Source organism: Marmota flaviventris, chromosome 3 (assembly GCF_047511675.1).
Source record: "Marmota flaviventris isolate mMarFla1 chromosome 3, mMarFla1.hap1, whole genome shotgun sequence".
In the NCBI taxonomy this organism is placed as follows: domain Eukaryota; kingdom Metazoa; phylum Chordata; class Mammalia; order Rodentia; family Sciuridae; genus Marmota; species Marmota flaviventris.
Genome location: NC_092500.1, coordinates 7,819,922 through 7,843,193, shown reverse-complemented (window position 1 = coordinate 7,843,193; position 23,272 = coordinate 7,819,922). Strand labels below are relative to the sequence as shown.

The 23,272-nt window shown below is 37.1% G+C and overlaps 1 protein-coding gene across 2 annotated transcripts in view; it reads left to right on the top strand.

Moving 5' to 3' along the window:
- Ep300 (E1A binding protein p300) overlaps positions 1-23,272 on the top strand; it is an 80,172-nt gene that overhangs the window by 4,397 nt on the left and 52,503 nt on the right. For both annotated transcript variants that reach the window (XM_071609450.1, XM_027926990.2), the window contains exon 2: positions 17,267-17,904. In XM_071609450.1, coding sequence (XP_071465551.1) covers positions 17,267-17,904 — 638 coding nt within the window. The remainder of the gene's footprint in view (positions 1-17,266; positions 17,905-23,272) is intronic.

The window sequence follows — 23,272 nt, the reverse complement described above, 5'->3', positions numbered from 1 at the left end:
TAGCAGAACATTTTGATGGAGGCCATTCTTTTCTCAGTTCTTAGACCTGTGGTGTTATAATTTTATTTTTTAGGCATGAATGTTTACTTTAGCATTATGCTTCTGGCATCTTTGGTCTAGTGAGGTATTACTGACTGGAGCATTTTACCAACTCCCTTAATTTTCTTTGGCCTGGTAAGATTTATTCTTCTCAGGGCCTAGTAAATTCATTGATAGGACTTGAAGAAGATTGTTTGTGGTCGATAGTGAGTAAAAGTGACTTTTTTTTTTAAGTTGTAAGACACCCTTTTTCACCAGGAGTTCGTGTTCTATTGCAGGGATGGGAAATGTATTAGCATGTCCAGTAAATAGATGGGAGAGAAGTTTTGAAGAAAAGCTTTCTGCCTTGGTTACCTTTTGGCATTTTTTGTTTCTTTAATTTTATACCTCTTCTAAACTAGTCCATAAAAAGGAAAAAAAAAAAAATAGAAACAGTTGAAAATTAGTGCATAGTGGTGTTTGTAGAAACATTAAGTGGTTAAATAGGAAAGAGGAAAAGAGTGGGAAGAATGTTACAGATACAAGTGGGAGTGTAAAATACTTCTTCCTGGTGTATTTATAAAAACAATTCAGGAGTTATTCTGCCATACAACCAGATTAATGGAAAAAATAAGACATGGCTTCTTTTGTGTGTTTGTCCAGATTTTTAGTTTCCTCCTTTCTGAACCTGAATTTATTTATGTTTATTTTTTGGAAGTATTAGAGATTGAACAAGAGGCCTCTGCCTCTTGTATGCTGGGCAAGCACTCTGCCACTAAACTACACACCCATTTTTTTATTTTTTAAATAACATGCTATTGCAATGTTACCGAGGTTGGCCTAGAACTTGGGCTTATAGGCATGTACCACTTGTCCTCCACCTGAAGTTGAATTTTTTGAGTATAGCAAACAGTGAAATTAATGGCCAATTGAAACACTATAGCAAATATAAAATTTTTAAACATTGAATTTTTCAGATTTTTTTTCACATGATAGGTGGTAGTTTCCTTTTGAAATTTTAATAGAAATTTTTTATTATTGCTCAGTTCTCAAAAAGGAGTTAAGAGAATAAATGTTAATTGAGGTATTAAGCCTCTTTTAAGCAATTTGGATATAATTTGTTTTTAAATGTAGATCCTTTTTATAAATGCTCAAAAGGGCAATTAGGAGTAATTTTGTTAAGTGAGAGAGATAGTAAAATTAAAACTACTGGGGGAAAAAATGAGTGGTAAAGAGAATGAGATTAGAGTCAAGACTATCAGAGTATAGATCCCATACCTGTATTGACTGACTATGAATCTTGGGCCAGTTATCTAATCTCTCAGCCTCTTTTCCTCAAGTATCACTTTATAGGGTTGTGGTGAGGAGTAAAGGATAATTTTTTTTTTTCTCCCTAATACTTGGGATTGAACCCAGGGGGCTGTACCACTGGGTACATACACATACATACATATATACATACCCCCAGCCCTTTTTAAATATTTAGAGACAGCTGAGGCTGGCTTTGAACTTGGGATCCTCCTGCCTCAGCCTCCTGAGCCACTGGGTTTACAGGTGTGTGCTACCTACCGCTCCTGCACTCCTTTGATTTTGAGACAGGGTCTCACTAAGTTGCTGAGGTTGTCCTTGAACTTGTGATCCTCCTGCCTCAGCCTCCCATGTAGTTGAGATTATAGGCATGCCCCCCATGCTGAGCTGAGAATTCTTTTTATAAAATGCTTAAAACTACTTGCTGCTACATAGGTTGTACTTATTAACTTTTAATTGTTTTTAACTTCATTGCCAAATACATCACAAGAAAAGTGGTGATATGTTTTGTTTTTTAAATAGTTATATATTTAGAGTAGATAAAGAGAAGGGCAAGTACATGAAGTTTGGATAGCAGTGTTAGAGTGTGATTTATGATGTAGGATTACATCATCTACCCTAAGATCATTTTTTTAGGAGTTTAAAGGATATGGAATAAAGATTAAACTAAGATTAAAAGTACTATATTTATTGCATAGAATGTTTTGTATATGTAATTGAAGATGAACAGATATTTAAAGCATAACGAGAAACTGGAAAACAAATTGTTCTCATTTGGTATTGCTTAAGATAAGAATGGCTTTTTCTAAAGAATTGTGTGATTGAATACTATTTTTTCTCTCTTTCATTTGCTTATCTGGGTCTTAAGTTTTTCTTATGGAAGAAGAAAAGTAGGAACACTCAGTGCTTTTCAAAAGTTTGACCACACCCCATTAGAACTGCATTTTATATGTAGAACCAGAGACACTGTCTCAACAAGGGAACAAACAATATTTATTTTTACTACTTGTACTCCAATATTTTCTATTTCTTTTTTTTTTTTTTAAGCACAGATTTGCAACCCAGTATATTGATTTCATGACCCACTGTTGGTGTATGAGCCACAGTTTGAAGAGTATTTGTTAGAAGAGTTGACAAGATGGCAGTTGTTAAGTATTGAGGCAACATTTTCTGTATGGTGGGATTTTATCCTCAGTATAGGGAACACTGTGATATCCAGACATACATAGTCCCTTCTTTTCCTTCCTGAAGTTTATAGATAAAGGGGAAGAAGGGTGGGGGAGGTATAGGGGGACCCTTAACCCAGTAGTTATAGGCTCTGGGACCCGTCTTTGAGCATTGGTGTCAGATGGAATTTCGTGGGTAGAGATAGGATTAATAAGAGTGAACCCAGGCTGGAACAGGAGAATGTATGAGGCCAGAGAGTATGGCCTCTTCAGGGAACCTCAGGAATAGCAAGAAGTGCACTGTAAAGTAAGCAAGAGGTCATTCATACAGGGCTGATGATGTTTATAGGAGTTTACACTTTGCATTTTAGCTGTTTTAAATGGACGGAACTAGAATTATACCGTGGAGGATTAATTTAAGTGAGAAGTTCTTTGGGAAGAAGAAGGGAAAAATAGAGTGAGCAGTGAGAAAATGTTTCAGTGTTGGTAAGGATGGGCTTATCACAAAGGTGGACAAAGGTGGAAAGATCTGAAGGAAGATTGATTTGATGTTAGGTAGCTCATGGAAAAGGCAACGATAATTCCCAAGTTTCAAGTTGGGGTAGCTGGAAAGGTGATGATTTACTATGTTAGAGAATGTAGGAAGATATTTTTTGGTGTGTAGTGTTACGTATATAGCAAGGAGGCTAGTAATGGATTTAATTTTGGATATTTTGAAGTGGTATGGTTCTCCTGAATTGAATAAGTCAATTTTCATTTGCTCTTCCTGTATCTCCTTTCAGCCAACGGAACATTGAATACCTACTAAGTTTAGGCATTTGGGATGTAAAGAATAGTGCTTTCTACTTTCAAAGCCTTAAGGGATCTGGATGGTATATGTGTACATAGTTATCTCACAAGTTTTGTTTCTGAAAAGTTTCAAAGGAAGAGGATAGGGGTCATTTCTGACAGGGTCGGTTTTGGGTTTGGCTGAAAATCAGAGAAAAACATTTATTTGCTGTAGCTGAAGATATCTTACCTTTTCTTAAAAGTAGAAAAGTTGGAAGAGTGTTTCAGGTAGAACAAATACAAATGGTTCTGATGTGTCTGTAACAAAGGCTGTGTGGTTGGGATTTTTTTTTTTAATTTTTATTTTTTAGATGTAGTTGGACACAATACCTTTTTTATTTTTTATGTGGTGCTAGGTGCACGCTCTGTCGCTGAACCGCAATCCCAGCCCAGTTGGGATGTTTTCATGCCATGCAGGTGGAAGAGAATGTTGAGGTCCTATTATTGGAAAGATAAAATATGCTAAGAAATGGGCCATTTATTTTGCCATTGGGGTTAAAATTGTAGGAGCAGAAGAGTGAAATAGTTGACGAAAACTGGGTGAGAACATAATGGAAGAAGATCAGGAGTAGGTTTTTTATCTCTTGAAATGAGCTTATCAATTGCCTTGGAAGTTTATGGTAAATTAAAATTACCAAAGTGAATTGTTTAAGATCCATATTTTTTAACCAATTAACATAAATGTAGAAAATATAGTAGTCACAAACAGTTCACTTTCCCCTTTGTTATTTACAGATGTGCAATTTTAGGAGATTTTGTTAAGAGATGGTATGATACCTTCTCCATATAGGATCCCTATGGGCATTTGTTTGGGGTGAACCCCAAGGTGTACTCAAAATCGAGAAATGTTCAGCGATAGTTAAGCACACAGTATGTTTTTTTTAAACTTATTTTTTATTGTTGTGTTAATTACACATAATATGGACACATAGATACGGACACACAGTGTAGATAAGTAAACATATCATTGTGTTGTTAAGGTGGATTTTAATAAATAATAATATTCTCTTGTGGTTATTTTCACACTGTTACTGTATGAGAACATTATTGGTAAAAAGCAAGGCAGATAGTCAATGTAAACCTTCTAAAAGCGGGTCCCAGTCACATTCCTGATTAGTTACAGTACTCTTATCTTTGTTTAAATTTTAATATATAAGTGATAATGTTTAAGAATGGACTTCCAAGTTAATCTCTTCCCAAAGTATAGCATCTTTCCCCAACCTCCTGAGGATTGAACCCCAGGGATGCTTTAAAACTGAGCTATATCCCCATCACCCCCTTTTAATATATTTTTAGTTTAGATGGACACAATACCTTTATTTATTTGTTTATTTATGTGATGCTGAGGATTGAACCCAGTGCCTCACATGTGCTAGGCAAACTCTCTACCACTGAGCTGTAACCCTAGCTCTTACTTTTATTTTTTGCTTGCCTTTTAGTCCTCAGTACTAGGGAGGCTGAGGTAGGGAAATCAAGTCAGGAGGACTGCTTGAGGTCAGCATGGGCAGTATAGCAAGACCCTTATCTCAAAAAAAAAAAAAAAGTGCATATTTTAAAATTTGCTTGTGATTTTGCCTTTTGACTCTATTGGATTTAAAAGTAAGCAGTTGCCAGAATGAAGAACTATGTGATCCTGTATAATCATCATCCTCAGTCTAAATGTAGATAAAGAGATTTTTCAGTTGTTTTGGAAGTATTAAAAATCTTGTCTTAAGTGTGGATATTTCATTTTAGTTAGTGTTCCTTCAAATTTTGTGGTTTGAAATGTTTGTGCCTCTTTTCTTGATAAGTATTTTTGTTTTGTTTTGTTATTCTGGGGATTGAACCAGAGTCTCTCACTGAGCTATATAGTACTTTTTTATTTTGAGGACTTGCTGTTTTGCTCAAGCTAACCTTGAACCTTGGGATCCTTTTGCTTCAGTCTCCTGAACAGCTCAGATCACACTTGACTGCATGCTGCCATTTTTTTCTTTCTTTCTCTTTTTAATTGTTTCATATGTAAGGTATTAAAATGCTACTTAAAAAATACAAAGGGAAAGTTATTTTAACCTCATATGCTTGTGAAGGTTGAATTGCCTCATATTAAAGGCTACAGTCTGGACACTGTGACATATACCTTTAATTTCAGCTGTTAATATTGAGGCAGAGGATGATGAATGAATTCAAGCACAGCCTAGGCAACATAGCTAGATTCCACCCACTTCTGCTTCCCCAAAAGTCTAGTGTTTTGAAAGTTGCATGCTTTTAAGTAAACAGTGTAGGAATGACCCAAACCAATGATAACAAGGAATCTTTGTGATTAGTACCATATTTCACCACATAATGGCTACAGATTTTATTTATTGCAAAAAAAGTGGGGTGCGACCATTATGTGACATTAAAAAAAAAAAACAACCAAAACTATGCCAGTGTTACTTAAAAATCATTTATTACTAAGAAGTCTTTGGCACAAGATTAGGAAGCACAAATTACTCTTGCATATGAATTAATATGGTGGCAACAATTATGCAGTGAAATACAGCAGTTTTAGTGTTTAGCCAAACCATTATAAGAATGATGTTAGATAGATTTTGACGTGTGTGTGTGTGTGTGTGTGTGTGTGAGAGAGAGAAATTCCAAATCCCTCAACAGGAGCTGTGTACAGGAGGCTCCATTCTGATCTCTGCCCTCCTCTGCACTCATTTGGCTCCCCCTGCTTTACTTTGATGAATTGGATGAATCTCCCCTCCCCTCTTTAGGTTGTTCTCTTTCTCCAGTCTTCATCTGTTTAGCTTCTGCTCATCCTCTGACCTCACCATCAGGGTAGATGAAGGAAATAAAGGTTTCCAGATCTGGGATGTCTGTTCTGGTTTTTTATTTATATTTTGCAGTGCTGGGGATTGAACTAAGGGCCTTATATATGCTAGGCAAGTGCTTTACCGTTGAGCTACATCCCCAGGTCTTTTTTAACCTCATTTTAATGTGAAGAAAGGAGAAACAGTGGGTGGAGTCTGTTCTCTAAGTGGGTACTTGAGAATTTACTAGTTAAGGTTTCTTTTTTGGTGTGATGTGGGGATTGAACCCAGGGCCTTGTGCATGTGAGGCAAGCACTCTACCAACTGAGCTATATCCCCAGCCCTAGTTCTGGGATAATTAGTAAGGATTTTTGCTTAATGAATACACCTTAAGAACAGAACTGAATTGATTTGACTTCAGTTTGCCTAAAGCACAAAAATAAACAGTTCAACAAATAATTTGTGACCCTCTAAATGAAAAAAAGTGTAACTGTAAGAGGAACTAATATGGTAGAATTAGATTTTGAGCTAAAATTCTTTTAAGTTTTGCATCCTATTTAAGTGTTAAAACTTTCTTGTAATTATGCTTACAAGATGTAGTTTTGGGGATTCTGTTGTTAATTGTGCTAATTTTGAAGGTTATGCTTCTTGTATATATTTCATGGTGGATGATTTTAAGTTTCAGGAGAAAAAGTTTCAGGAGAAATTTTGAATTGTCTTAATCTTTTGATTTTTGGAAAGACTAAGTGAGCAGAATTCATTTTACAAGGAATTATGTGGTTAAATCTGCTGTGAAGACCACAAGCAATAGGCACCACGGGTGATCTATAGAATCAGTACCCAATAATGAAAGGGTGATTTGACTCAATAGTTTTCCACATATTTAACCCAAACTTGTTTTTATTTAAATTGTCTTTTTTCCCCCCCTTGGTGCTGGAGATTGATCCCAGGGCCATTCTATGTTCCCAACCCCTTTTATTTTTATTTTGAGACAAGAGGTCACTAAGTTGCTGAAGTTGACCTTGAACTTATGATTCTCCTGCCTTAGGTTCCCTAGTTGCTGGGAACAGGCCTGTGCCACTGGTGCCTGGCAGATCATCACATTTCTAACACATGGTCCATTGGATAAACCATGTGTTATGCTAAATTTTGTTTTATTTTTAAAAATTAATTTATTTGGCACTGGAGATTGAATTTAGGGACACTCTGAGCCATATCCCCAGCCCTCTTTTATTTAGAGACAGGGTCTTTCTGAGTTGCTTAGTGCCTCACTTTTGCTGAGGCTGGCTTTGAACTCTAGATCCTCCTGCCTCAGCCTGCCAAGCTTCTGGGATTCTGGGCATGCGCCACTGTAATTTTCTCAGGTTTATGAATTTCTGATCAAATCAAAACGAGACAAAGTGAATTATTTTATTTTATTTTTTTAATGTGCTGAGGGTCGAACCCAATACCTCACACATAGTAGGGGTAAGTGTTCTACCACTGAGCCACAACCCCAGCCCAGAAGTAAATTATTTAGAAGAAATACTTCCTTTTTTTACTTTGTACTTTTCAACTTCTGGGTTTTGCACTCATAACTCCAGCAAAACTGCTACCTAGTTACTAATTATCTCCCATGATCTATGTTCAGTGGATTTTCCTTGAAGCATGGGATGCCAGCTACTACAACTTTCTCCTTGGAACCAGCTACTACAACACTCTCCTTGCGGGACAGACTGGGAAATGTTGGGATTTTAACATCTTTTTTTGATTAACATCTTCATAGGTCATTGACCTCTGGCATTTTTTGATGGCCTCTTAGTGGGCCTTTTCTATTAATTAGGTACCTAATAGCACTGCGTAAGTTTTCCAACAGTAACATAAGCTTCACATTTTTCTCTACAGAAACATGGTATGTGTGTGTTTTCTGTTTTTTGGTGCCAAGGATTGAATTCAGAGCCTTGCACATGCTAGGCTTGAGTTCTACAAGTGAAATATGTGCCTACCCCCTGCCCTGGTTAATTATACCAGTATATTTTTCCCTTGTCCATGCCCGAAATTTTAGGGTTCACCTTTATCTTTTTTTTTTTTTTGTAACTCCCAACCTACAATTTTTGATACCTCTGTCAGTTTAGTATTTGTGCTCCAGGTATAACTGCTTACTTACATCATTTCCCCAACAGTAGCTTCCTGGCTGTTCTCCCTGTCACTAGACTTCTCTGTTCATTTCATTCTTCATCCTGTTTCCTTGAATTATCTCTAATAAATGCAGATTTGTTCATATAATTCTGCTTAAAAATTCTTCGGTGAATGAGTTTTTCCCTCTGGAACAAAAATCTCAAACTATATGTTGTAGGACCCTCTAGGTTGCTGCTGCTGCTTCTCATTGTCATTTATGTGATGCTTGGATTGAATAGAGCCTTGTGCATGCTAGAAAGGCTACCCTCTTTGCCTAGACTGCGTCTTGCTGTGTTGACCCGGCTGGCCTCAAACTAAACTCTGGTCTCAAGTGATCTATCTCCCTACCTCAACCTTCCAAGTGACTGATACTGTTGGTGCATATCACCATGCCCAGCTGTGTTGCTTCTAAATGTGAACATAGTATTTTATTCAGCTAATCTGAACTATATTCCCCATGTAGTGCAAGTTGAGATAGGGACCTGAGAAAATGGTTTGAACCTTTATTTTTTCTCTTTCCTTGAAGGAAAAGGAAGAACCCAAGGAAGTTAGTCAGAGGTGTGATATTAAGGCTGCTCAGTAACGAATCCCACAGGTTTTCATTTATTGTTTATGACTAACTTTGGTTTAAAGTCATACTCTGATTTTGGTGTCTTCCACACACACTGTATTGCTTAATTCACCGCTCATGAACTTGCTAGCAGGTTTTATTCTGGGAAGCCCTTGAAGAAAGACCTAATGGGGAGAGATTTGAATTTGGCAGTAAAAACAAAATTCACATAATAGCAGCTTTTTTTGGTTGGTGTTTTTGTTTGGGTGAAGATGGGGATTGAACCCAGGTCCTTGGGCAAGCACTCTATCTGAGGTATACTATACCACCAGCCCTTTTATGACTATGTATTATTGGTACCAGGGATTGAATCCAAGGGTGCTTTAACCACTGAACCACATCCCCAGCCCTTTTTATTTGTTTTTGTTTTTTTTTTTATTTTGAGACAGGGTCTCACTAAGTTGTTTGCCTCTGTAACTTACTGAGGCTGGCTTTGAACCTGTGATCTCCTACCTCAGCCTCCCAGGCTCCTGGAATTACAGGCATGCACCACCATGCTCAGCCCTTTTTATTTTTTGAGACAGAATCTTTATTAGTTACATAGGCTGGCCTTGAATTTATGATCCTCTTGCCTTAGCCTCCCAATTAGCTGAGATTATAGGTATGTGCCACTGCTCCCAGCCATAATTTTTTTTTGGGGGGGGTGTGTACTGGGGATTGAATTTAGGGACACTTAACCATTGAAATACTGAAGCTAACTTTGACCTTGTGATCTTTCTGCCTCAGCCTTACAAACTGCTAGGATTAACAGGCTTGTGCCACTGCACCCTGTGCCATAATGCATTTTTGAGCTTCAGTACTCTTTTTTTAGTTGTAGATGGACACAGTATTTTTATGTGGTGCTGGGGATCGAAACCAGGGCCCCATGCTTGCAAGGCAAGCTCTTCACCACTGAGCTACAACCCCAGCCACAGAGCTTCAGTACTCTTAACTTTGCCAACCTCTTAATCACTGATTAGTGCCTGATTAATTTTTTAAGTCTGGAAATACTATTTAAAAGTTTGTTAAGTTGTTTTCTCAGTTTAAAATTTTTTATAAAAGTTGTAGATTCTTATGATGTTCAATGATTAAAAAAATAAAAATGAAGTCTATTTTCATGTATAGGAAGGATTTCAGAGCGAGATGCAAGGAATTTGAACAGGTTCTGTGAATACAACAAAATTCACAACAAAATAGTAGTCTCTTAGGGGAATCAGAGTTGGCATCAGTTACTATATCTGTTTTAAAAACACAGAGGGAATCAGTCATGTTCAAATTTATGTCCTCCCAAGGAGGGAATAGGGTTGTAAAGAAATTTGAGGAGAATGGATCCTCCTCCTCCCAGTTCCTCTTCAATCAAAACTATAGTGTTTTATATTTTAAGTAAACATGGAAACAAACTGTACTAAATGATCTTTGGTGGGGTTAACCTTGGCACTCGATCACCATGCTATATCCCTAGCCCTATTTCGTATTTTATTTTATTTTTAGAGAGAGAGAATTTTTTAATATTTTATTTTTTAGTTTTCGGCAGACACAACATCTTTGTTTGTATGTGTGCTGAGGATCGAACCCGGGCCGCATGCATGTCATGCAAGTGTGCTACCGCTTGAGCAACATCCCTTGCCCCCTATTTCGTATTTTAGAGACTGAGTTGCTTAGGGCCTCACTAAGTTGCTGAGGCTGGCTTTGAACTCATGATCCTCCTGCCTCAGCCTCCCAAGCCACTGGGATTACAGGTGTGTACCTCTGCGCTGGGTGCATACTGTACTAAAAAAATCTTAAGAAACCTTTGTTCTGACCCATATGTGCCTTAGTCCCCAGCACTCTGAAGGCTGAGTCAGGAGGATCACTTGAGCTCAGAACTTGGATACCAAACAGGGCATTGTAGTAATACCCTGTCACAAACAAACAAAAGATTAATAATTTAGGTGTAGTACTTTAAGAATCTTTTAAGAAACTGTCACATTCTTAGAACATCTCAATGATGAAAGGAAATAAAATAAGTTTTAATGTCCTGAGAGTTAATTGTTCACAGTTGGAAAGTAACATTTACAAATAGGACAAAGTGGCTTGTAGTATTCACATACTTTGCACATAGATGACTGATGGTGGCTGATAGCATTTGGGATCATAAATGTCAGAACTTTGAGATTTAATCAAAATAGTAATAATTAAAGTTAGGACTGTTGACAGTCAATAATAGACAAAGTGTTTTCAACACTGGAAAAAAACATAGTGTGTTTGATCATGGGTCAAGGTTTGTATTACTTTTTATTTTTTTTATATGGGGGATTGAACCCTGGGATGCTTCACCATTGAGATACATCCCCAGCCCTTTTAATTTTTCTTTTTAAATTTTTTTGGGGGGTGTTACTAGGGATTGAACTCGGGGGCACTCAGCCATTGAGCCACATCCCCAGCCCTATTTTGCATTTTATTTCGAGACAGGGTCTCACTGAGTTGCTTAGCGCCTCTCCATTGCTGAGACTGGCTTTGAACTCGCGATCCTCCTGTCTGTGCCTCCTGAGCTGCTGAGATTACAGCTGTGTGCCACTGTGCCCAGATTTTTTTTAAATTTTAAGACAGGATCTCAGTAAGTTGCTTAGGGTCTTGCTAAATAGCTGAAGCTGGCTTTGAACTTATGATCCTCTTGCCTCATCCTTCCATGATGCTGGGATCACAGGCATGCACCACTGCTCCAGGCATGTTTTAGTCAGCCTTTTCACTGCTGTGACTAAAGGACCAAACCAGCACAGTTGTAAAAGAGGAAAGGTTTAACAATCTACATGGCTGAAAATATAAGGTTTTTAAATATAAGTAAGATACCTTTAATATACTATTATAATGTTAAATACCCCATTAGGTATATCATATGCAATTATAAGATATCTGGAAACACTTCACTATTAATAAATACATTTAATATTAGCTATTTGTACCTTGTCTGTTTGAGCATGTGCAATGAATATGGGAAATGTACATGGTTATTAAATGAAGCTGGGCCCATTGACACAGATTGTAATCCCAGCTACTCGGGAAGCTGAAGAAGAGAATCCAGTTCAAGGCCAACCTGGGCAATTTAGCAAGTCCCTGTCTCAAAATAAAAGGATGGGGATAGCTAGGGATATAGTTTAGTGGGTAGACTGTTTGCCTAGTCCTGGGTTCAATTCCTAGTACCAAAAAAAAGTTATCTATTAAAAGAGACCTTTATCCATCTTATGCTTATAATTTGGTAAAGAAATAAGATGCCCACAAATAATTTAACTATAAACAGATGGGAGATAAGACATGAATAGTTGAGGTTTTAATAAAATGGGCCATTTTGGAAAACAGCAGTATTGGGATCCATTTTTGAATTGAAACCAGAGTATAGATCTCATGGTAGCAACTACAGTTAGAACTATTGAAATTAAGTTTAGGATTACCAGTTTAAAAAAAAAAAAATCAACCCTCAAACCTTTATTTTCAGTATCTACTACTGTAGTAACTGACCCCCTTTCATAGGAGACTCTAATTTGTAATGTTAAATATTTGTATCAACAAGAGACAGCAAGCAAGCAAGCACACTAGATTTAAGTGTAGTGCAGGTTAAATCCTCAATCTAGGGCCAAAAATTATACTTCCTTATTGCTGACATCATTATTACTTACACTTATCCTTCCTCAGTGAGATCTGTACATTTAGTTGTTGTTTACTTCTGAGATTATTGAGAAAATAAATTATGAGAACCATATGTGATGTGCCAAGTATAGTGCTGGACATATTGAACATGCCTGATAAATGCTTGTCTGTCTCCTAATAGAGTAAGTGGTTCTTTTAAATAAAAATAGGTAACATGTTTATAGTGTGAAATATATGCCAGGCATGTTCTAAGCACTTTATATATTAATTCCATCCTTATAAATAAGACAGGAAGTAGGTATTTGCCTATTATACAGAGGTGGAAACTAGGTTGGTTGTACTGTGTATACTTTAGAATTATCTGATTTCCCTGAAAAACTTAGGATCTTGGGCTGGGGTTGTGGCTCAGTAGTAGAGCACTTGCCTAGCATGTGTGAGGCACTGGGTTCAATCTTCAGCATCACATAAAAATAAATAAGATAAAGGTATGTGTCCATGTACAACCAAAAAAAAAAAAACAAAGGATTTTTGAGTTGGTAATTATATATATGGAGTACAGTGTAATGTTTTGATATATTTGCTTTGGATTTCCTATGTTAATAGTTATCACCTGCAGATAAGTTTTGTTTTCTTTTCAAACTTGTGATTTTTTTTTTTCCTTATTCTACTTGAGTACTCTAGAACAGTATTGAATAGAAATAGTGTTCTTTGGGCTGGGGGTGTAGCTCAGCGACAGAGCGCTTGTATAGCATGTGCAAGGCCCTGGGTTCCATCTTTAGCACCACATAAAAATAAATAAATAAAATAAAAAGGTATTGTGTCCAACTATAACTAAAAAATAAATATTAAAAAAATAAATAAGTAAAATAAAGATATTAATAGTGTCCAAACTACAACTAAAAAAATATTTTTTAAAATTGTGGTTGGACCTTTATTTTATTAATTTATTTATATGTGCTGCTGAGAATCACCTCACACAAGCTAGGCAAGCGCTTTATCACTGAGCTACAACCCCAGCCCAATAATATGGCGCTTTCTTTATGGAAAGATTAACCAAAGATTGATTTTCTCTGATAATAATGGAATTATTTAGGACTACCATGTGCCCATTACTGAGCTTCAAGTATTTTCAAGCCTCTCCCTTTTCACTGGAGTATTTTAGGGGTGTGTGTGTATATGTTTCTTTCTTATTGAGATGGGATCTCAATTTGTTGTCCAGGCTGGCCTCAAATTTATGATCCTCCTGTCTTATAAGAGTCTAGAGTAGCTAGGAAACAGGTGCAAGCAATCATGTCCAGCTTTTAATGGAGTATTTTAAAGTAAATCTCAACCAGATCCTTTGACAGAAACTTTAGTGTGTCTCAGTAAAAAGGATTTATTTAACATTGTTGCTATATCATCACACTCAGTGATTAGTCATTTGTTAATATTACCCACTACTCAGTCTGTAGTATATTGTGATTTCAGAAGGTGGTTTTACATTTGATTTGTTCAAATCAGAATCCAACTAGCTCCAGTTGTTGAATCTTTTATTCTTGTAGTACTGGGGATTAGACCCAGAATGCTCTAAGAATATAAAGAGTACACCTAAACTGCATCCCCAGCCATTTTCATTTTTTGAGAGAAGATCTCACCAAGTTGCTGAGGCTAGCCTCAAACTTGGAATCCTTGTATCTCTGCCTCCCAAGTCGCCTAGGGTTACAGATGTCTGTCACTGCACCTGGTGTATCTCTTTATAGTAAGCTTTTTTTCTTTTTCTCTCCATGCAATAATTTGTTGTAGAAATTGAGACAGTTTCTTTTTGATTATGGTTGGAGTATTTTTTAAATTTTTGTAGTTGTAGATGGACAGAATGCCTTTATTTTATTTATTTTATGTGGTGCTAAGGATTGAACCCAGTGCCTCATGCATGCTAGGCAAGCGCTCTGCCACTGAGCTACAGCCCCAGCCCTGGTGGAAGTATTTCATTGGGTGTTTATCCATTTTTGTATGTTTTCACATTTTGCACAAAATTAATAGCATTGCTTTACTTATTTATTTATTTTTTAAATAAACATTACTCTTTATCACTTTGAGGATCGAACCCAGCGCCTCATGCATGCTAGGTAAGCGCTCTACCACTGAGCCACAACCCCAACCCTCATTGCTTTATTTTATTTATTTATTTATTTTCATTCATTAACCTTTCCAGAAGTTTTTTATTACTCTCTTGAAAGAGTCATTGTTTAATTTTATTGATACCCTATCATTTGTATCTTTTATGTTCTCTTTCATTTTTAAAAAAATATTTTTAGTTGTTGATGGACCTTTATTGTATTTATTTGTATGTGGTGCTGATAATTGAACCCAGTGCCTCACGCATGCTAGGCAAGCACATTACCACTGAGCCACAACCCCAGTCTCTCTCTTTCATTTTTATCTTTTACCATTTTTTCTGTTCTTTTTCAAATGTAGTAACTTGGATGTTTACTTCCTGAATTTTTATCCTTATTTTCTAACATGTCTTTTAAGTTTTGAATTGTTGTGGATGGAGATTAATTTTTTCTGTCTATGTTCAGTATGCTGATGCCAACATATTTTCTTGGGTAATCCAGGGGAAATGTAAAAATTGGGCATAAAATATGATCTTGTAAATAATATAATTAGCAGAAAAAATGAAGAAAATAACAGCAGTTTATTAAGCAGTTGTCTCTTTTGGGTCAGGGTTTGTTTGCTGTGGTTTGAACCAGGGCCTTGAGCTTCCTAGAGAAGGTTCATTAACACTCAGCTATACTCCCAGCCTGTAGTTGTCTTTGAATAAAGCTTTAGGTGAATTTTATTTAAAACATTGTTTTCAAGCTATTCATAGTTTATTATGTTTTTATTTATTTGTTTGTTTATTTTGGTGCCTCAGGAGCACTCAACTATTAAGCCACATCCCAAGCCCTTTTTTGTATTTAAGAGACAGGGTCTTGCTTAGTTACTTAGGGCTTCAGCCTCCTGAGCTGCTGGCATTACAGGTGTGCACCACCAAACCCAGCAAATGTTTTGTTTTTATAATGGAGAGGCCCATAGGATTTTTTTCAGTAGGAAAGGGAAAGATCTGAAAAAGTCTGGGTTCTAAATCATATCCTGAGATTTTAGGGTACAAATTAGTTTAGTCAGTTTCTTTATGACCAGATGCTTACTGTGATGGGCACTAGGCAAGAAATTGGTGTGTAATGGTAGGACTTGTGCTTGTAAAGATCTGCTGTTTAGGTAAATGGGTGGGTTGAGGGGTAGGGTAGTAAGGTAACAGGGAAAGGGAAGAAAAGCAGACATAAGACACATAATTTCAGTGATAAGATAGAATGCTCCAAGAATATGAAGGTTACGCAGAAGAGGAGTTCTTAGGAACCAATACTAATTGGATCAAGTAGATCATTAAAATGGTAGTTTGTCTTTAAGGTTTAGACTAATTTTTTATGGGATATAAATACTTATTAATACTTCCTTTCACGTGAGCTCTATTTGAAGAATTAAAATGAAAGAAAACTCAACATCTCAAATGATATTAGGTTAATACTGTCCATAGTCTTGCCATGGTACATTTGGTGATGTCTGGAAATGTTTTTTGATTGTCACAGTTGGGGTACAGGTGCTACTGGCATCAAGTGACAAGACCAAGGATCTGCTGATTATCTTTGTGAGGGGGGAGATATTCTGTACTGAGGGATGGTGTGCTCTACATTGAGTTACATTTCTAGCCCATCTTTTTTTTTTTTTTTTTTTTTTTTTTTGGAGTCAGTGTCTTAAGATGCCCAGACTGGCCTTGAATTTGCAGTCCTTCTGCCTCAGCCTCCAGAGTAGCTGTGACTATAAGTGTGTGCCACCACACTTGGTATTCTGCTGAGCATACTATAGTCATGAGACAATCTCCCCTCTCCCCACAACAGAGAATTAGCTAGCCTAAAATGCTAACAGTGTCCATGTTAAAGAGCTTTGTGTCAGTCTATAATTTGTATCACCTTGGCTGATGATCATGATGGGGTGGTTTATGTTGAAGGGGTTGAAGCTGTTTCATATTGATCTGATTAGATTTTGGTTAAGGAAAACTATTCTGTAGACTATGGGTCATATAAAAGAAAATATACTCAGTTGGTTAAGGCCCTACTCTGTGGTAGGAGCTTGCCAAAAAATAGTGGACAACTCTTGTCTTCCTGGAGCTTACACTGAATTTGTAGATTTCATTTTATAAATGGATGGTTGTTTTTTTTTTTTTTGACTGTGTTTGTATATCATAACATTTTAACTTGGTTTTTTAAAAATATTTTTTATTTGTACAGGGACACAGTACCTTTATTTTATTTATTTATTTTTTTAATGTGATGCTGAGGATTGAACCCAGTTCCTCACACGTTAGGCAAGAACTCTACTACTTAGCCACAACCCCAACCCAAAGTTTGTTGTTTTTATTTTGAATTTAGTTTGTTTTAACTTCTAAGGAAGGCTGGAATAATAATTGCATATCTTTTTCATGATTATTAGTATAAATTTTTAGCAATTTACCATGATGGGTATTATACCAACATTCAATCCTTTTCCCCCTTGGTCTTATTTTAGGTACAATTCTTGGATATTTGAATCTGTTTGTATAACCAGAACCCCTTAATTTTTTTTTTAGAATGGAAAATTGTAATACAGATAATAAATAGGTGATAATCCATGGAGTGAGGTTTGGAAATGATATTTAATGCTTACCCAGAACCAAAATACAAAGAGGTTTATGATTTTGGTTGTGTGAGACTTTAACTTTCATCTTTCCTCCTTTTTTTTTTTTTTAGATTTTGGATCTTTGTTTGACCTGGAGCATGACTTACCAGATGAATTAATCAACTCTACAGAATTGGGATTAACCAATGGTGGTGATATTAGTCAGCTTCAAACAAGTCTTGGCATAGTACAAGATGCAGCCTCTAAACATAAACAGTTGTCAGAATTGCTACGGTCTGGTAGTTCCCCTAACCTCAACATGGGAGTTGGTGGCCCAGGCCCAGTCATGGCCAGCCAGGCCCAACAGAACAGTCCTGGATTAGGTTTGATAAATAGCATGGTCAAAAGCCCAATGGCACAGGCAGGCTTGACTTCTCCCAACATGGGGATGGGCACTAGTGGACCAAATCAAGGTCCCACACAGTCCACAACAGGTATGATGAACAGTCCAGTAAATCCACCTGCCATGGGAATGAACACAGGGATGAATGCTGGCATGAATCCTGGAATGTTGGCTGCAGGCAATGGACAAGGGATAATGCCTAATCAAGTCATGAACGGTTCAATTGGAGCAGGCCGGGGACGACCGAATATGCAGTACCCAAATCCAGGCATGGGAAATGCTGGCAACTTACTGACTGATCCACTGCAACAGGGTACTCCCCAGATGGGAGGACAAACAGGATTGAGAGGCCCCCCACCTCTTAAGGTAAGTAAGTGCCCTTTTAGTTTATGAACACAATCAGTACCCATTTGATTGTTCCAGTTACTGATTTACTGTTCATATTCAATCTTAACATTGTATAGTATTTCCTGTGTGTTATATGTCAGTGATCTCTTGTGATGTCAGAGGTTTTAAAGAAGTTCTTCTATAAGTAAAAACATTGATTTTACAACTGACTAGTGATAGTTGGCATTATGCATCTTTAAGTAGAACAACTTGGAGTGGCCCTGGTTTTTTAAGTAATTTATTGGATTTTTTTGTTGTTATTAACAGGGAATGAGCCCAGGGGTTCTTAACTACTGAGCCACATCCCACACCCCCCTTTTTTTTTAAAGATTTTTTTTTTTAATATTTATTTTTTAGTTGTAGTTGAACACAATATCTTCAATTTATTTATTTTTATGTGGTGCTGAGGATCGAAACCCAGGGCCTCGCCTGTGCTAGGCAAGCGCTCTACCACTGAGCCACAACCCCAGCTCTCCCCCACCCCTTTTTTATTTTTTATTTTTATTTAGGGTCTTGCTAAGTTGCTTAGAGCCTCACTAAGTTGATGAGGCTGGCTTTGAACTTGCAATCCTCTTGCTTCAGCCTCCTGAGCCACTGGGATTACAGACATACTTGAAAGGCTTTTCTTTTCTAGAAAGCCCACTTTCTTAGCTTTATTGAATACTAAAAACATTTTAAAGACCTTTTAAATGTGTATTCTGCCTGCATTCTAAGCATATCATTCCTCCTCTGTTTTTCTTAAAAATATTTTTTTTTCCTTAAAATGGGATCATGCTATTAATGGCCAGTGCCTGTGGTTAATTATTTCTTGAATGATAGAAGTCTTCACTTGGAAGATTGGAAATGGTTAAGATTTTCACAGGAGTCCAAGCAAACTTTCTAAACAAATAAACTTGGAACAGCATTAAGAATTTTGTTCTTTAAAAAAAAAATTTTTTTTATTCTTGAGCAATTTGATGGGGGCAGAGAATGCAAGTATGAATTTAAGGCATAGGGACAAACATGGGATGAGAAACTAAAATCACATGTAGGTAGACAAACTTTCCTATCTTCTTTCTTTCCTTCCCTCTTCCTTCCAGCTCCATAGTATAAAAAAATAACAATTTAGGAGAGGACTGTGGTTACCATACCTGCTCTGTAGATTCTGCTTTTCTAACACTTGTTGTGGCTATTTCAGTGTAACTTACTTAGAATATTTGGAATAAGAACCAGAAGGAAGAAGATAGCCAGGCACGCTTATAATTCCTGAGATTTAGGAGGTTGAGGCAGGAGGATCACAAGATTGAGGCTAGCCTGAGCAAATTAGCAAGGCATTGTCTCGAAAAAAGAAAAAGAAAAAAGGTTTGGGAATGTGGATCAGTGGTAGAGCATCCATAGGTTCAATACCTACTACTTGATTAGGCATTATCCCTTGTCCAAAACAAAGCAAAACACAAAATGAGAAAGTAAAATACCTCTTATAGATATTTGCCCTCCTCATGTTTGTTTATATTCTTTTTTTTCTCCCCTCCCCTTTCTCCTTTTTTTCTTGCTGTCCTGGGGATTTTACCCAGGAACACTCTACCTTTGAGTTATATCCCCAGCTCTGTGTGTTTTCGTGTGTGTTTATTTTTTAAAATTTGAGATAGGGTTTCACTAAATTGCCCAGGCTGGCTTCAAACTTTCAATCCTTCTGCCTCAGCCTTCTGAGTAACTGGGATTACAGGCTACCATGCCAGCCCAATGTTTATGTTTTTGTGGAGAGAGGAGCTATATGACAGGTATTAAACCTTGACTAACTAATAAAATATTTACTTTCTGAGTCTTGGCTTTTGTGCTGGAGATGGTGCATGAATTTAACTTCATGGAACTTACTTTCTACAGGACACACAAGGGAAAAATGTCTAATATGCCAAGCAAGTGCTATTGGGGTGTGTGTGTGGGGGGTGTCACCTGTGAGAACAGGTAGGTAGGAGTGGGTTATTGTTCTTGTTTTCATCTAAGTCACAAATTTCTTGTATCAGCATTATTTCAGGACCTGAATAATGGCAGTGAACAAAACACAAACTCCTGTCCTTAAGGAGTTTATATATACATATTTTTTTAAGTTTTTTTTTTGTTTTGTTTTGTTTTAGTTGTAGATGAACACATAGCGTCTTTATCCAACCCAGTGCTTCACACATGTGAGGCAAGTGCTTTACCACTGAGCTACAGCCCCAGCCCAGGAGTTTATGTTTTGATGGAAAGGGACTAAATTATTGGAGTTAAGGAAGAGGTACGCATTTAAGATCCAAGTATTTTTATAGAACATCTAATTTTTTCTTTATGATAGGAAGAAAGGCCTCCTAAATTTTCCTGTTGAAGATTAAAATAAATCCAAGTCAGAGTATTTAAATTATTAGCCAGCACTTGCCCCCTTTCACTTTACAAGTCCTAAAATTATCTTATAGGGGCTATGAACAGCAGTTGTGGAAGATATGATCATGCTGCTAATAGAGATTTCAGTTGGATTAATACTGTATAAATTAATGTAAGGTTTTTATCTACTATGGAACTAAGACTAAATTCATTCAGAAAATCTGTTCAGGGACTGGGGTTGTGGCTCAGTGGTAGAGTGCTTGCCTCACTGCATGGGACACTGGGTTTGATCCTCAGCACCATATAAAAACAAATAAACAAAATTAAGGTATTGTGTCCATCTAAAATCTGTTCAGTGAGAGAGCCTTTATGATCAGGAACACGAAGTTCAAAATAGATATTATTGAATAATCTCAGGTCAGATGTGGTGGTACACACCTGTAATGCCAGCCTCAGCAATTTAGGGTCTCACTAATTTGCTTAAGGTCTTTCTATCTCAAAAATTAAAAAAAGGCTGGGTTGGTGCGGTGACCATACCTGTAATCCCAGTGATTCAGGAGGCCAAAGCAGGAGGATCCCATGTTTGAAGCCAGCCTCAGCAACTTCGTGAGACCCTATCTCAAAAAATTAAAAGGGCTAGAGATGTCATAGTTAAACACCCCTAAGTTCACTGCCCAGTACCAAAAGTAAAATAATAAATATATTAGACTGTATAAAAGTACTTAAATTAGTGTTAAAGAGTCTTAATAGGTATTTAATATGTGCTAGGGTTAAGTTTGTAACAATAGTCTTAAAAAGAAATAGTTTAATTCCATCGTATAGGTAAGGGAAACAAATCTCACGAGTTGTAGAGAACTCTTGCTTTTGTGAATTAAAAGCTCATTTTAATTGCTGTAGTTTAGTACCATTCAGTTATTATGATTCATGTATCAATCTAAAGCCTACACAGCTAAAAAACAAAGTGATAATGTTTGCTGCAACATTTGTACAATCTTCATTGCTAGAGTTATAATAACAGCAATAGTCATGACTACTTTCTGTAATCCTTTCCACAGTTCTCCCTTAATGATCCCTGGCCCCTTCACAGACAATCCTGGAACATCTTTATTACTTCTTACTCTGTAGTCTTAGGTCTGGGGAAAAAGAAATCCTAACCCATGTTTCCTCTGACTGGTTGATTTACATACTTTTGTTACCTGGATCCAGTTAGGTTCATCTCCAAATTTTTTTATACCTTATGACCGATGAAAATTGGTGTTTAGAATAACAAAAATCATGAGTTGGAGGTGTAGCTCAGTGGTACATGCTTAGCAAACTGAGGCCCTGCATTTGCTCTCCAGCACCAAACACTAAAAGACAAAAAGTCTCAGGGGGCATTCATTCAATTGAGTATTTACTTTAGGAGTAATCTCCTCCTGGGCAAAACAGGAGTGTTAATGTCAGTTTTGGAGCTCTTTTAAAACTAGCATTAGTTTGTGATGGCCCTTGCCATGTGATGTTGAATCCTGAATTGTAATGTTTTTAAACTAAGAGCTATTATTATTGCACCTCTGTTTTAGAACTTGAGTGGCTTTGGTTGAGCAAGTAGTACAGCAGGTAGGAAGGATTAAGGGTTCATTAGGTGGAAGGCAGGGAGGGAAAATCCATATGGAGAGAAACTGAATAATAGTGTTATAGTGTAGGTTGGATGGCTCTAGTCTCTATTTGCTATTAATTGTGCTTTAACACAAAGACTTGCCAGTACAAATATATAACCTGGACATTTGTGAATCTGCTTGATAGCATGAAACATCTAAATTGATTTTATTATTTCTTGAACCTTGAAATCACATAGTATTGACTTGCATTAACTATGGTGTGTGCAGCTCTGACTAAGACTTAACAGGGATTTTTGTCCCTGTTGTAAATGTTACTAAAGTGTTAATATTCTTTACCTTTCATGCTCTGCTTTTTACTTTTCCTCTTTATCAATGTTTATCTATCTTTTTCTCCCTCTCTCTCTTTTTCTTTCACGTCTGTTGGTTCATGTGTGTATTGGTTCTTGTGTTCCCCCAGCTTTCTAGGTTTTGTGTGTGTGTGTGTGTGTGTTTACTAGTAGTTGTTGATGGACCTTTATTTATTTATATGCCGTGCTGTGAATTGAACCCAGTGCCTCAAACATGCTAGGCAAGGGTCTTACCACTGAGCCACAACCCCAGCCCTCTAGTTTTAATATATTGAAAACAGAAGCAACCTGTAGAATCAGAGTTTTTTGGGGGGGGAGTGGTATTGGAGAATGAACCTAGGGTGCTTACCCATTGAGCCGCATCCCCAGACCTTTTTAAATTTTAAGTTAGGGTCTGTGTCGCCTAGGGGGCCTTGCTAAGTTGCTGAAGCTAGCTTTGAACTTGGAATCCTCTTGCCTTAGCCTCCTGAGTCCTGTGACTATAGGCATGTGCCATCATGCTGAGCATAGTCCCCTTCAGTTTTTTCTTCTAACTTCTTTAAACTGTGCCTTCCTGGTCCTTTGCTTTTTCGGTTTAGAGATGTCTGTGTGGTAATGGGCAGTTGAACATCTGGAACACATTAGCTATAGGGAGGTAACAAGATCAAATAACTACAGGGTAGCATAAATTAAGTACAGTATATTTTCCTCCTGTTTTATGTGATAGAAACTAGGAAAGGGGTACAGGAGATAGGATAGTGATAGGAAGATTGGTTGTATTGTATTTTCTAACTAGCAACGTAATTCTGAGGATGATGAAGTAGGTAAGAAAAACCAGGGAGTCTCTGACATAGTGACCAAAAACATCAGGAATAAAATATTGCCTCTTGACTAGCAATCAGTGCAGTTTGTGTATTTGAGACTTTAGTCTTATAGAGAGAGAGCTTGGAGTATGTAGGTAATACCTCATGACTGAGGGAACCAGCAATGTCAGGAACTGGTTTAAATTAAGCTGGTCTAAGCAGGCAAGGTAGTGTCCGTGCACATAGTTGTGAAACACCAGATTATACTGGGATGTATCTGAGT